Here is a 12,903-nt window from a genome sequence, read left to right on the forward strand (position 1 = left end):
GGGTCCTGCACCGTATACGTATCGAAGCGTGTTCTTTGTTAACAACCCTGTTGGCCTCTACCAGTCCTGAGGCTTCCCAGGGTATCAGCGAGGTAGCATTCAAGGTGTGATCCTGGGGGCTGTCTGTACCCGCCTTCCCAGGTAAAGAGCCCAGGCATTTATCTTTGAAGCAAGGGAGCTTCTGATATGGGGGAAAACACTTACAAAACAACAGTGTTGGTTGAGACAATGTATTCTACTTCCTTGGTCCAAGGGTTCATGAAACTGAACCATCGACTCCGCAGCGTGATGAAAGAACCATCTTTGATTTTAAACTTATAGCAATTTGTCGTAATCTTTTCTCTCGTCTGTAAAACTGAAAATGCAAAGAAGCCATCAACATGGTTCCCTCAGGCCGACATAGGAAGTTAACCAAATCCTATGTGTGCCCGGGCTCCAATGCCATGGCCAGAGTAAGCCAGGGGAGCGTGGTCCGAGTGGTCGGACAACGGGCTGTCTCTGAGGGTTGGGCTCAGAGCCTTTCGATTCATTCGTGAGCCGCTTGCTATTGCTCAGCGTAGGACGTGAAGGCTCCGGGGAGTCAAGGACTGCATGATCGCCATCTGACGGGGACCAGCTCTGAAAGGTGCAACAAATGTCCCAAGGGCCCGTGTTCCTTCCACGTTACAAAGCCTGACAGCGGAACAGCATTTTTAGGACATCTGAATCCAGGAAGGTCACTCACCTACTCAAACTTTATTCTTTTAGGTCACAAACATGTCACAAGGACCTTTCACGGGCCAGGCACTGGAGACACAGGGGAGACAGCATGCGGCCCCCGCCCAGGCGGGAGGGAAGATCCCAGAACGGCCCAGCGAGTGCGAGAGGCTGGGAGGGCAGGAAGTGAGGAGAGAGCTCTGATGCCTCTGCGGGCAGGGATGGGTCAGGGGTGAAGCTGGGAAGGTGGGTCAGTGTCAGGAGGTGGAAGGTCTTGAATGCTGGGCACAGATATTTGGCCTCGAGTCTCAAGGCAGGAGGTTTAAGCAGGGATGGGACATTATCAAGCTTTCTCTGTTGGGGCATAAACAGGACAAATGTGGAAGGTGGGGCAGAAGGGAGCAGGGAGACGGCTGGGAGTCTTTCACTATTACTGGCTGGCCACAAGGGCCTGAACCAGGGTTGGGGCAGCGGACGTGCAAAAAGGGGCCTCTCTGGAAACGCACGTCTGAGGTGAATGAGCAGGACCGTGAGGGAAAGGGTCAGTACTGGTTCCTCTCTCGGGAGGCCAGTATGTGCCAGGGCCAGAAGTCAAGAGGAAAATACAGGAAGCACGGCAGTATTTCATGGAAAAGAGATCTGTTTGAGCCGTACTAAATCTTTACAAGGTCTGTAAAACAAGAATAAGAGAAGCTTTCCAGAAACTGCACTGTCCTATGTACAGGAAACTGCTAGGCAGTCCGAGGTGGGTTCACTGGAAGGGGATAAACAGGGCCCGGAACATCCGTCTCTTCTCCACAGACATGTTTTGGCCTGAAGACTCCTGGGCTGGCTGCCTCCCACGTCAGTGGGGGCAGATTTCTCTGGAAAGTTTATGTGACCTAGTTTCAAAGCATGGGGACTCCTTAAATTAAGACCTTTTGTACAGCCCGGCTTACCTTGCCTATGACATTCTGCGAGGTGTCCTATGTCATCTTGGTGGAAATATTCGTAACATGATGTGCCTAGAAGTTCTTGTGGTAAATATGCCAAAATAGCTGTTGCCCTAGAATTTTTTTTAAAAAGAAACAGTAATTCAGACAATTAACAGCATCTCTGCAGTGGATGAACCCCGCTGTGCTGAGGAGAACAAGGTCCGAGCTGGATGGATGTAACTGAGCTTAACCAACACTATAAAAACAGGGAAGAGAAAGAAAAGAAGCCTTTCAAAGGGGCCGTTGTTCCAGGAAAGGAGACTTAAAAATGGTAACTACGTTAGTCAGATAAAAATGTGACAGAAACCCAACCCCAATACAAACCTTCTCCATTTTGCTACCTGCCCCCCCCCATTTTTTTTTCTTTTAATCAGATGACCAAACATTAAAAGCTCCAGCAGCGGCGGTCACAAGGGCCTTGCAAAGTGGCGGCATCCTTTCCCTGCACGTACTGTTTCTAATGGCCAGAAAACTCATCAGCCTGTGAATATTCTCCAGGAGGCCGCAGAGAGCCACGGCAAACTGGGCACATCCGGGGCCTCAGCTCAGGCCCCCCACCCCTCCACTGTGAATGGAAGGCGGCCGGTCCTCAGGTGGGCCCCAGGTCTCCACCCAGAAAAATGAGACGGGACTAGGTCAGTGTTGCCAATGGACCTTTCTGCAATGGTGATGTTCTCCATCTGGGCCATTGGCCTCACACAGCTACAGAGTACCTGCAACACGGCTTAGTGAGCCTGAGGAACTGTGAACTTCGTTTTAATTAAAACCCGAGAAGCTGTTTGAGATCATCATGGCCAGCGACCACCGCATCAGACAGCCGAGGACTAGATCCTCTTTTCCAAGTCCTACATTCCGGAATTCCAATCACAGCCATGGTTGTTCAGGTAGCATCCAATGCCCACCACTTCCTTCCTGGCCATGGACATCGAACCACATGTCGTCTACTTAATGGTCTCTATGTGCCAAAGAGCGTTACAGAGAAAACTCTGTGTTTATGATATTCCAAAGGGTCTCATTTTTTAGCCGATCCCCATTGTGTCCCTCTTTTTACCCTGATGGCCCAGCCCTCTCTGCTCTACCCAGAGATGAAAATCCTGTACCATTACTGCTCACAGAGGCCACGCAGATGCTTACCTCTGGTCTACAAAAACAAACTTCCCGTCTATGGCGTGCCGGGACACGTACTCCATGGACTTCACTCTGATCTCCCCGTTCGCTGGCTGCGGGACCACGTGCGAATGCAGGCGTCCGATGGCGACCAGGCAGCTGAGGTTACAGCCCTCGTTGTCAGGTTCGCCGTCCTCGTCCAGCCCCATCTTTGTGGGCGGCCAGCTCTTCAGGTACCCTGTGCTGTGGATGGTGCAGAAGCTCTTTCGATCTGCTAGAAAGCAAAGTCCGCGGTCAAAGTCAGGACAGCTGTGGGCGAGCAGGCGCGGCAGCCCGTGGTGGGCTGGGGTCCAGGGGAAGGGAGTCAAACAACACACACAGCTTTGCCCTCCAGAAGGGAAAATCCAGGGACGGAGGAAGACACAGGTGTGGACAGCCGTCCTCCAGCGTCCTCCGTGCGGAGCAGGGCTGCTGATGCCGAGGAAGGAGTATCTGCATCTACTGGGGGGAGAGGACGGCTGCCTGGGAAAACCAGGGGGGAGGTGGATCAAGGATGAACACTGACTAAGGGACCCAGATGTATGGAGGTCGAGAAAGTACAAAGTGCCAAGACACGTCCTGTACGAGCAACAACAGAGCTCCGGCGGGGCTGGGAAGGCAGGATGGGGCAGATGACTAGGGTCTTAGACTATTTGCTAACAAATGCGTGTGTGTCAGGGAATGGAGAGCTTCTAAAGGTATTTAAGTGGGGACACAGCAAAGGACTGGCTACTCCAGGAGCACAGCAGTAGGGGAACTGGAAGAGTAAGCCATCAGGTGAAGACAGGCACACAGCAGGAGACGAGGGCTGTGCTCCCGGACCGCAGCGAGGACGAGGAGGCAGGGAAGCACACGGGAGAAGTTTCTGAGAACTCTTGAGATGTGGTACGAGTATCAGAACATTTGGTACGAAGAAGAAAGTGGAGGGGACTCCAACATTTCTGGACTGAATGTTTGCTGCCGCTCACAGACTCCAGGAAGAGAGAACAGAATATGCTGTAGAGATGAGGGAGAAGGACTGCACTTTGGGACACACTCAGTCTAGAACGCCTGGGGATTTCAACAATAAACGGATCCTCATGGAGGATTTACGAAGCAGCAGGTCTGTGCCACTTACTGGGAGACTGGGAAACCCCTCGGACACGCCAGCATGGAGTTTCCAGTCCACGGGGAAGACAGATGTCAAACAAACAACCGGGGGAGTGCACAGGGCAGTTGCAGGAAGGTGCCAGCAAGAGAACCTGGGGTGCCGCCAGCGGGCCTGAGGTGGCTGAGGGAGCAAGCGGCAGCCGCAGACGCCCAGCCCTAAAGGACCAACACTGCGAGCCAGCTGAAGGGAGTCGGGGGTAGGGAGACAGGGGCCAGCACCCACGGAGACCTGGGGCGGACGGTGCGAGGTCGTGGACTCTCCACTTCTCCCCAACAGCAGTGGGGACGCTGCAGGCTTTTAAATAGGGAGCCGAGAGAAAGCTGTGCCAGTGAGGGGACTTCTGCAGGAGGACGTTGCGGGGGCAGCACTTGGTCACTGACCGCATTGGGAGAGTAAGGGCATGGGGCTGAGGTGGTTCACCGGCTTCCAGCACATGCAGAGGACAGAGATGCCATTTATGGCAGGGAGAAGCTCGGGGTGGGGGTGGGGGGGGTCACTCATGCAGATCATGTGTGAGATGCCCTCAAGAAGATTTCAGAGGTAAATAGATTTCAGAGGAAGAGGATTTATGGATCCAGAGCTCAAAAGAAAAGTCTGGGCTAGAAATACAAACTTGGACGTTATTGGCACCGACGTGGCACAGCAAGCTAAGGGAGAAGAGGACATGACCTATGGGTCAAGTGTAGACAGAAAGGTGGCTCAGGACAGACGAGGAGAGAGCCAAAGGAAGTCAGAAGAGGGCCCTAGTGTGGCAGAGGGTGGGGGAGATGAGAAGAATGAGGTTTAGTGGAATCTTAGGGAAAGAATACTTTAAGATGGAAGAAAAATGAAGTGTCCCTTGTGTCTAGCAATGTGAATGTCCTTGGTGAATGGAGCAAGAGTTATTTTGGTGGACTGGCGGGAGGCTCGGGGAGCGGCTGGCATTGTGGCTGAGAGCAGTCTTTCTCAACCACATTATGACAAACCGAATTTGCATGAAGGAAGCCTTCCCAGGAATCAATGTCACTGTGACGACCATCAGGGCTTTCCAATCTCTCCTGCTCCCCAAAGGCCCTACCCATAGGGGGAGCATGGCACTGACTGCAGTCCTGGGATTGGCAGGGGACCACCGAACCAACACCCTCCGGAGCACCCCAGGGGACAAAGCCAGTCTCCCCTGTACTCGGATTTTATTATTACTATTTTTAGAGATTTTACTTATTTGAGAGAGAGCACACGAGAGGGAGAGGGACAGAGAATCTCGGCAGACTCCACACTGAGCGCAGAGCCCGACGCGGGGCTTGATCCCAGGACCGTGAGACCATGACCTGAGCCGAAACCGACAGACACCTCGCCGATGGAGCCACCTGAGCGCCCCTGTATTAAGATTTTCAAGAAGTGAAATGGTTACCTTTTTTCTTTGAGCAGGTTGAGGGGAAATCCTTGTCTTCCACCTTTACTGAAGGCCTGTTACACTTCATCCTACAGAAGAAAGAACGTCGTGCTCCAGAACATAATCGAGATGGCCCAGGGGTTATATCTGTTTTAACTGGAAGTCCAGCTGCAAATCAACACACAAAATGTGATAAACTGAGAGTAGTATTGTCTGTCAGGAGGGGGAGCGTGACCACGAAGAAAGCCTCTTCTTTCCTGCCTCACTATTTCATAATGACCACACCATTCCTCCTCAGTTCAGGCCGTAAAAGATGCAACGTGGGGAAGTGGGTTGTCCATCTGGAGATGTTTCCAGACCACCTAGAATGCAGCTACTGGTGGGAGGGGCAGGACCAGGATCCTGCTGTGAACACGGGCTATGGGTCTACAGCCCGTGTCTGGGAATAATGTGTGCCCACCATGGGAGTGACCATCAGAGGAGGGGCTGCTGCCCGGGGCTCCTGCTGGCTGTCACCCCTCCAGCCTACCCGACCTACAGCCACCCCAGTTGATCTTCTCTGGAACGCACACGGGCCCGCCCTCCCTGCCCTGCTTGGTTTGCTCCAGCCACACAGCGGGCACTACCCCTGTGTATCCTTCCAGAAATTGTTTTCCAAGCTCTGCTCATCTCTTCATCATCTGGCACGCAGTAATCCATCCTTTCAAACCCACTTCAGCTGTCACAGGCATCAGTGATGCCTGTCCTCACGCCCACATGAGGATGAATCCTCTGTTCTCTATGCCTGGTACTATTTCTGTGGCGGTACCCAGTACGCTGGGTGCTGTCTCCTGGTCTCCCTATGACGTGAGAGCCTTAAAGGCAAGGACCAAACATCACCTTATTTTCCTCCTCACGTCACTACCAAAAATGCCAGGGCCAGACTATAAAAGGCAACAGGTTCCAGGGACTGTGCTGAACTTTTAGGAAGAGGAGGATATTTAATGAAAAGATCATGACACTGACATTGTGCCTACTGTGCACCAGGGACTGCCCCACAGGCTTTATGTGTGTTACTATATTTAATCCCCACAACAACCCAATGAAACAGGCACTATTTTGCAGAAAAGGAAACGGAGGCACAGAGAGGTTAAGTAACTTGCTCAAGGTCACACAGCTGGAAAATGGTGGAACTGGGAAGTGCGCCTGGCAATCTGACTCCAGACTCCACATTAACTGCTAGAGTCCACAGGCTCACATGGGACTGATGGCAGGAGAGCTACAGGGCCTCATGCAGGAGGCACAGGAGGGGACACGGGAGGAGGAAGCCAGGGAAGAATGTGAAAGGTGGTTTCCGCTGCTAAAGAAGGAAGCCAGGAGGGGGAGCTGACCAACGAGGAACCACTTTTATATTTCATGTTTTCTTACTCTTATCTTGGGTGGCTGCATATGTGTAACACAGGTAAATCGAGAGGATATTTTGGGGGGGAACAAATCAAACTGGTGTGAGCCCTTGAAACTCAGAAGCATAGAACTGGGAATTTCTAGATTCTGGGGGCAGGAGGGGTGGAGACTAAAAACCAGAAAGAATCAAGGTAGCTGTTTTTCCTCTGTGGATTTGGACATTGAGTTGTTGCTTCTTTATGGGAAACAAAACAAATACAAAGAAAGGTAGATGATCGCCTTGAGCCAAAAAGAGCACCTGTTACCCAGATAAAGGGCAGAGAGGGGGGAGGCCTGAGGCCGTGTGTGGGGGCCACAGGCCGCTGTCTTCGCTCAGCGGTCTGGGTGGGCCCCGAGGAAGCAGCCGCAGCCTTCTTCTGGACTCACTTTTTGCATCTATGAGCCGCTCCCTGGGCGCCGTGTCCGAGGACGAGAGCTGCTCCTTCACTTTGGCGATATCTTTAGGGTGCAGGTAGTCAAACAAACTCTGACCGATCAGATCATTCTGCAGGGATGGAGCACGGAGACAAGGAGTCAACGGCGCGTGGAACAGAACGTACCCAATGGGTGCTTTGCCTCTGTCTTTCTAAGCATGAGAATGTCAAGGTGTCCAACGAGAAAACGTACACCTGTCCAGTCACTCTAGCTAGATACAGACATAGAGAATGAGGCATCACGAGTTTAGTTTGGGAACACAGGGGAAAGGGCTCAATTATACGGATACTTCTATAAATAGTTCGTGTCCTGGAAGCAGGAATCTTTCAGCTGTATACGTTCCCTTTGATTGATTTCTGATGCCCACGAATGTCCTTCTGGGGACACGGGGTGTGGGCGTGGACTCTAACCCAAGTCTCCATGCTCTTCAGCCACGACGGCCTTCATAACTTTGCTCAAAGACCAAGAAAAGCAAGACACTCCGGATACATTCAAGCTACATTCCTTCGAATGTATACACATGCCACCCCCCGCCCCTGCCACTCTCTCTAAAAAGTACTCAAAAAAAAAAACCACATTTTTTTTTCTAGGTTTAAATTCATTTCTCTGTTAAGAAATGACAAATTTTCTGGAAGAAGCACTGGGTGTGTGTGTGGGGGAGGATGATACAAGCATTTCACAGGGGACTTGTAGATTAGAATTATTCTAACACGTGGGGTGACCTTTCTGGCTGCCGGAGGGCTGCCCGCCAGCGGCAGAAACAGGAGCCATACCTGGCTGTAGTTGAGGATCTTGAAGACAGACTCGGAGACGAAGAGGATCTTCCCTCGGTCACATCCTACGACAAACAAAAATCCATCTGCTGCCTAATCAGGAGAAATGGATAGTCAATTTATCACACTTCCGGAAACACGATTTGTACTCACTCTGACAGCAAATAAGGACTTGTTTGCTAAGTATCCAAAGCACAGAACTGTCCTCATTGACAGCCACACGACTCTCTCAACTAATGCCTCAGGAGAGGGGGAGATGCTCTCCAAGGTAAGTCCTGACACACGGATCATCACAGGACTACAGGGGACGGTCCGATTGAAGGAATTTCTGTTACAACACTCAAGTCACTCTAAGATGTTTCCATTGAGTGTATTGAGGTCTGGAGAAGTCCTATTTTTTAATTATAACTACGTTTGAATCACAGAATCTAAAATTGAAAGGAACCTTCAAGATCCAAACCCCCTCTCCTGGATCCTGACCACCACCTGTCCTCAACCTGAACACTTCCATTTACAGAGTCCACTCGCTTTCCAACGGTGCTTCTCAACATGGGGAGTGGGGTGTTGTTTGTTTTTGTTTTTATGCTGATGGTCTGGGGCAGGGCCAGATCACGAGTCTTTTCTCATCCCTACCCCAAATGATTCTCATGTACAAGGACTGAGAACTACTGTTCCTATCATTTCTTGATCCAGGGCTGGGCTGCTTATATCCTAAGTGAGACAAGAAAAGCAAAGCAAAAATCTACCCTACATACTTCTTCCTTCTTTTTCGCCTTAGGTACAGGTAAAAACCTAATCTATGTGCCTGTCTTGGGACTTAACATCCCAAGATCTCAAGACAGGACGCTCTTTGGTAGGCTGAATCGGATAAATACCAAAGCGTCCGAGAGCTCATGCTGTGTGTGGCTCCTACACACCGCTCTGTACACGGACAGCCACTCGGCTGCTGCTGGGGCCACCCAGGGACCGAGAGGGGGCTCCACGCTCAGTCATGTACCTATGTCTATGCTCAGCTCCCACAGTTCTAACTCAACACCCTGCCTTATTCACAAGTCCTTGGTCTGTTCTTGGGAAAAAAATCTAGAGAAACTATTGCCCTTCCCACAAAAGGGCCCTGGGGGATGTAGTTTAATTCAAGAAACTAAGAAATGAATTCACGTGCCTGAGGAAAAGAATAGCACGTGCACTGGTGCTGCCATGAAAGCAGCTGGAGGGGACTGAACCGGCGCTGCGGAGACGGTGCCAGGCCCTTCAGCCGGAAGGAAACGGGGCCTGAGCTCTTCCTAAGCCGGCACAGGGGCAGGGGAGGACAGTGGAGAGGAAGAGACTTCCCAAGCACCATCTGCTGGAAGCCTCATTCAGTCAAAAACTAGGGTATTAATAACTTGCACGCTGCCTTGCAGACAATCTCACATCTCACGGAAGTGTTTCAAGGCTTCTCACGGATGAAGTGAAATGGCACGGAAGGTGCCTCGGAAGAAGGTGCCCGTGAGATCCAGGCGGGAATGCTGGGCAGAGTCAGGCCTGAACCCGTGACGTCATGAACAAAGGTGGTCTCAACACGTCTGGGGAGGGCAAGAGGGCTCCAAAGGCCAGTGAGCCGTCAGTGAGGAGAGGCTCAACACATTCTGACTCTGCTTCCCTCAGGCAGATAAACGCCACCAAGCGAAGGAGCTGGGGCCCAGGGGGCAGTGGAGGAGCTGAGACTAGGAGATGCCACCAGCGCCAGGAGGCCACAGGGAGGGCTCCCTCTCGGGGGAGGACAGACTTAGTAAGGGACACAGAAGCCCTGGTGGGGTCGCCTAGTTTTCAGAAGATGGGGAGGTGGAGTATCCAGACATCACACACTGGTCAGGTTGACGGCTCCCTGACACACCATTCACGGAAGCCATTTTGAAAGCTCTCAGTAGAGAGAGCAGTCAGTCAGATGTGCACTGGGAAGGAAAAGCAGAAGTCCAGTTCCCACGGCCAAACCACCCAAACACCATCTTAGTGGACTCTGCCTTCTGTTGAAGCAAATTCCTGAGAACTGGGCACCTGGAAGTGGCAAAGGATTAGATGTGCTTTGTCGCCACAGACACACACCAGCGAGGGCAGAAGAGCTTCCTCAGGGGAGACACATCACTGCTGTGTCCTACAGATGCTGGAGGACACAGAAGCGCAGGAAAGGCAAGCCCAAGATGAAGTATTTAGCTTAAATGGCCTGAAAATCCTCGTTCCACACCCTGATAAGTGTGGGGATTGGACAGGAAATTTAGAAGAGGAGAAAGTTATTAAGCATTTGCCATTACAAAAGAAGTTTATATACATGTAAATACATATAAACCTATGTTATACATAATGGGAACTTCATATGCCTTCTGTGTTCAAAATAAAACACATTTGTATCACATACATATATATTTTTTCCTTAAATACATCCAATTAGCCATATGGCAATCAAGGCCAGCCCCACGATGTGTGTGTGAATAGAAACACAGAGACCCTGTTCGGAACTTTATGCCCTTCCAGGTGGCAAGAGCAGAGCGTTAAACCAAGCTCTGGGCCCCGTGGAGCTGCAGAGGCTGCTGCCCATGAAGCCGGCTCTGGTGGTTCCTCCAGAGACCAGCAGACCCAGTTTGCATTCTAACTTCAGCAAGGCCTCCCTGAGAGCAGGGACAGCTTTAGGAAGAAGGATGGAGAGAGGAGTGCAGAGCTGTGCCCTGAGGGAGGTAGCCCAAGGACCACCACAAACTCACTGAGATGCCTTGGACCCCCCACGTGTTTACGGTTGACCTGGATGTACCTAGAACAGTGCCATGCACACAGAACTAAGTCTCAGGTTGTCTGTGGTATCCGTGAGTGAAAGGCACAGAAGGCAGGCCCACCAGATCCACCTGTCCCAAGCAGCTTTGGAGGAGCCACTGACGACCAACTGGAAACTGGACCATCCAATAAATAGATTTCGACAAAAACAGAAGCTCAAAAAGATGAACACCTATACAGGATGGAAAAAACTTCACCACACAATAACCCCTGTCCAAGAGAGTGAGAGGGACGGGATTACAGTGGCCCAAAACATGGCACTAACGTGATGGCTTCTATGGCAAGGAAAGCACCAGGCCCTTCCAACCCCAGGCCAACCAGACCACAGCTGAAGTTTCCACACTGGGTCCTGAGAACCACTCCCGGAGGAAAATCTAGCAAATGGACGTGGCTTTGGAAAGTGTGTGTGGCCAGTGCTGATGCGGGACTCTTGCCTGTCTCCTCTGTAGAGGCTGGAAAAACCTAAATCCTTGCCGCAAAGCCAGGGTCATCAAGTTACACCTTCTGGAGAAGTAGATGTCTACTACTAGGCTTTCAGGAAGGCCTATCCTTTCTTGAGAAAAGGGACACCCGGCCTGGACACTCCCCTGCCCCTGGTTTCTGGCTGGTGTGGTTACACTGAGGAAGCAGACTGCAGACAAGCCTGATGTGCCTGCTGGCGAAGGCAGACAGAGCCTGGTTCCGGCCGCCCTCGCTGAGCCATGGCACCAGCCCCTCCTAGTCTACCTCGGGACCAGCTGTATCTGGGACACAAAACCCTCTCTGTTCACCAGGTCATCTGTTCCTTGCAGCTGAAAGCTTTCCAATTGAGAGAACGTCAAGAGGGGATGAATTTCAGAGGCCAGACTTACAAAGGACCAAAAGCCAGGCAGAGCGGAAAGTCAGGGTGACAACAGAGTGGCCTGGAGCCGGAGGCCTGGCAAATGTCTGCTCAAAAACACGTGCCCAGATGCCACGGGGGCTTAGCAAGCAAGGTCCACCCTGGCTGGGGGAGGATAGAGGCGGGTTTCATTTTTCTGTTCACAATTTGCAAGAGGACAGGCTTCTGAATCCCGGTTCTTTCCCTTTAATTTCCAAGTTGATCTCAGTCTATCCAGAGGCAGACCTGATTCCACACAGAAGACAAGTTCGGGCGGCGCCATGTCCACTACCTCTCTGCAGGGACGAGCAAGACCAGCGAGCGTGATGGGCAAGAGGAGAGAGCTTCACCTCCTCCATTTCTTTTCCTCCTGGGGCAGAGGAGTCTTTGGAAGCTTTCTTGCTTTGATGGGATTTTGGTGTCAAGATATACACGGATGTTTTTGTGCTAGCGGTTAGGGGAGAAGACAAATCCTTAGTTACCAATATCCGTCCCTTTCTAAAAGCTTCATGCTGGAATGGGGTTCTTGACTACCAATGAGTAACAAAATCCTGCCTCCTTCCATTGAAAAATCACAGTAGCCTGGGCCTTCAATTTTTGTCCAAACAAGGATGGAAGGACCATGGAGACAGTCTAGACAGATGTGGAGACCCGAAAAGACAAAGTGGGCCTCAAAATGTGCAATGTATAGACATCAAATTCCCACACTCTGCTACCTCACTCTGAAATTTCTAAGAATGTGTAAAACAAGCTCAAGATTGTGACATACCCTGAGAATGAGGTGTTTCAATTCATCATCTGACAGAAAAGTTGGTTTGTAGTTTGCTTCTGTATATGGGTTGGTGGCACCTTAGGGAGGAAAAAAAAAAAAGTTTGTACACTTTCTAATCAGGGAATGGCTCATTCCACTAGGCCTCTGACCTTCCAGATGTGGCCTAGTCCCGACCACCCGGGACTTCGATGTTCTCTTCTTTTTCCTTAAGAGACACAGCATTAGATCAGGCTTTGGAAAGAACCCACTGAAAAGACAAAACTGTTGCCCACAGGGGACCTAACAGGTTTGCTTTGGTCACTGTAGGGGAGCCAAGAGGTAATAGACAGAAGTAAAAATCTGCTTCAAAGAGAAAAGGCAGCTTTGGAAGCCAACTGACAGTGGCTCCTGGGAAGATTCCCTCCTCTCAGGATTGACATTAAATGTGTTGTCTAGAGGTCCCTCAGATGACCACATTGAGCCTTCCTGGGAACGTCCAGTCAGCCAGGTCCTGAGTAAA

The 12,903-nt window shown here is 51.1% G+C and overlaps 1 protein-coding gene across 3 annotated transcripts in view; it reads right to left on the minus strand.

The window, feature by feature from the left end:
* BMAL1 (basic helix-loop-helix ARNT like 1) overlaps positions 1-12,903 on the minus strand; it is a gene marked incomplete at its 5' end in the record, with an annotated part of 99,110 nt that overhangs the window by 10,714 nt on the left and 75,493 nt on the right. For all 3 annotated transcript variants that reach the window (XM_080817792.1, XM_080817791.1, XM_080817793.1), the window contains 7 exons: positions 205-355; positions 1,635-1,741; positions 2,805-3,051; positions 5,357-5,506; positions 7,148-7,265; positions 7,969-8,061; positions 12,402-12,481. In XM_080817792.1, coding sequence (XP_080673918.1) covers positions 205-355; positions 1,635-1,741; positions 2,805-3,051; positions 5,357-5,506; positions 7,148-7,265; positions 7,969-8,061; positions 12,402-12,481 — 946 coding nt within the window. The remainder of the gene's footprint in view (positions 1-204; positions 356-1,634; positions 1,742-2,804; positions 3,052-5,356; positions 5,507-7,147; positions 7,266-7,968; positions 8,062-12,401; positions 12,482-12,903) is intronic.

The sequence above is a fragment of the Martes martes genome (assembly GCF_963455335.1).
Source record: "Martes martes genome assembly, chromosome: 10".
NCBI lineage: Eukaryota > Metazoa > Chordata > Mammalia > Carnivora > Mustelidae > Martes > Martes martes.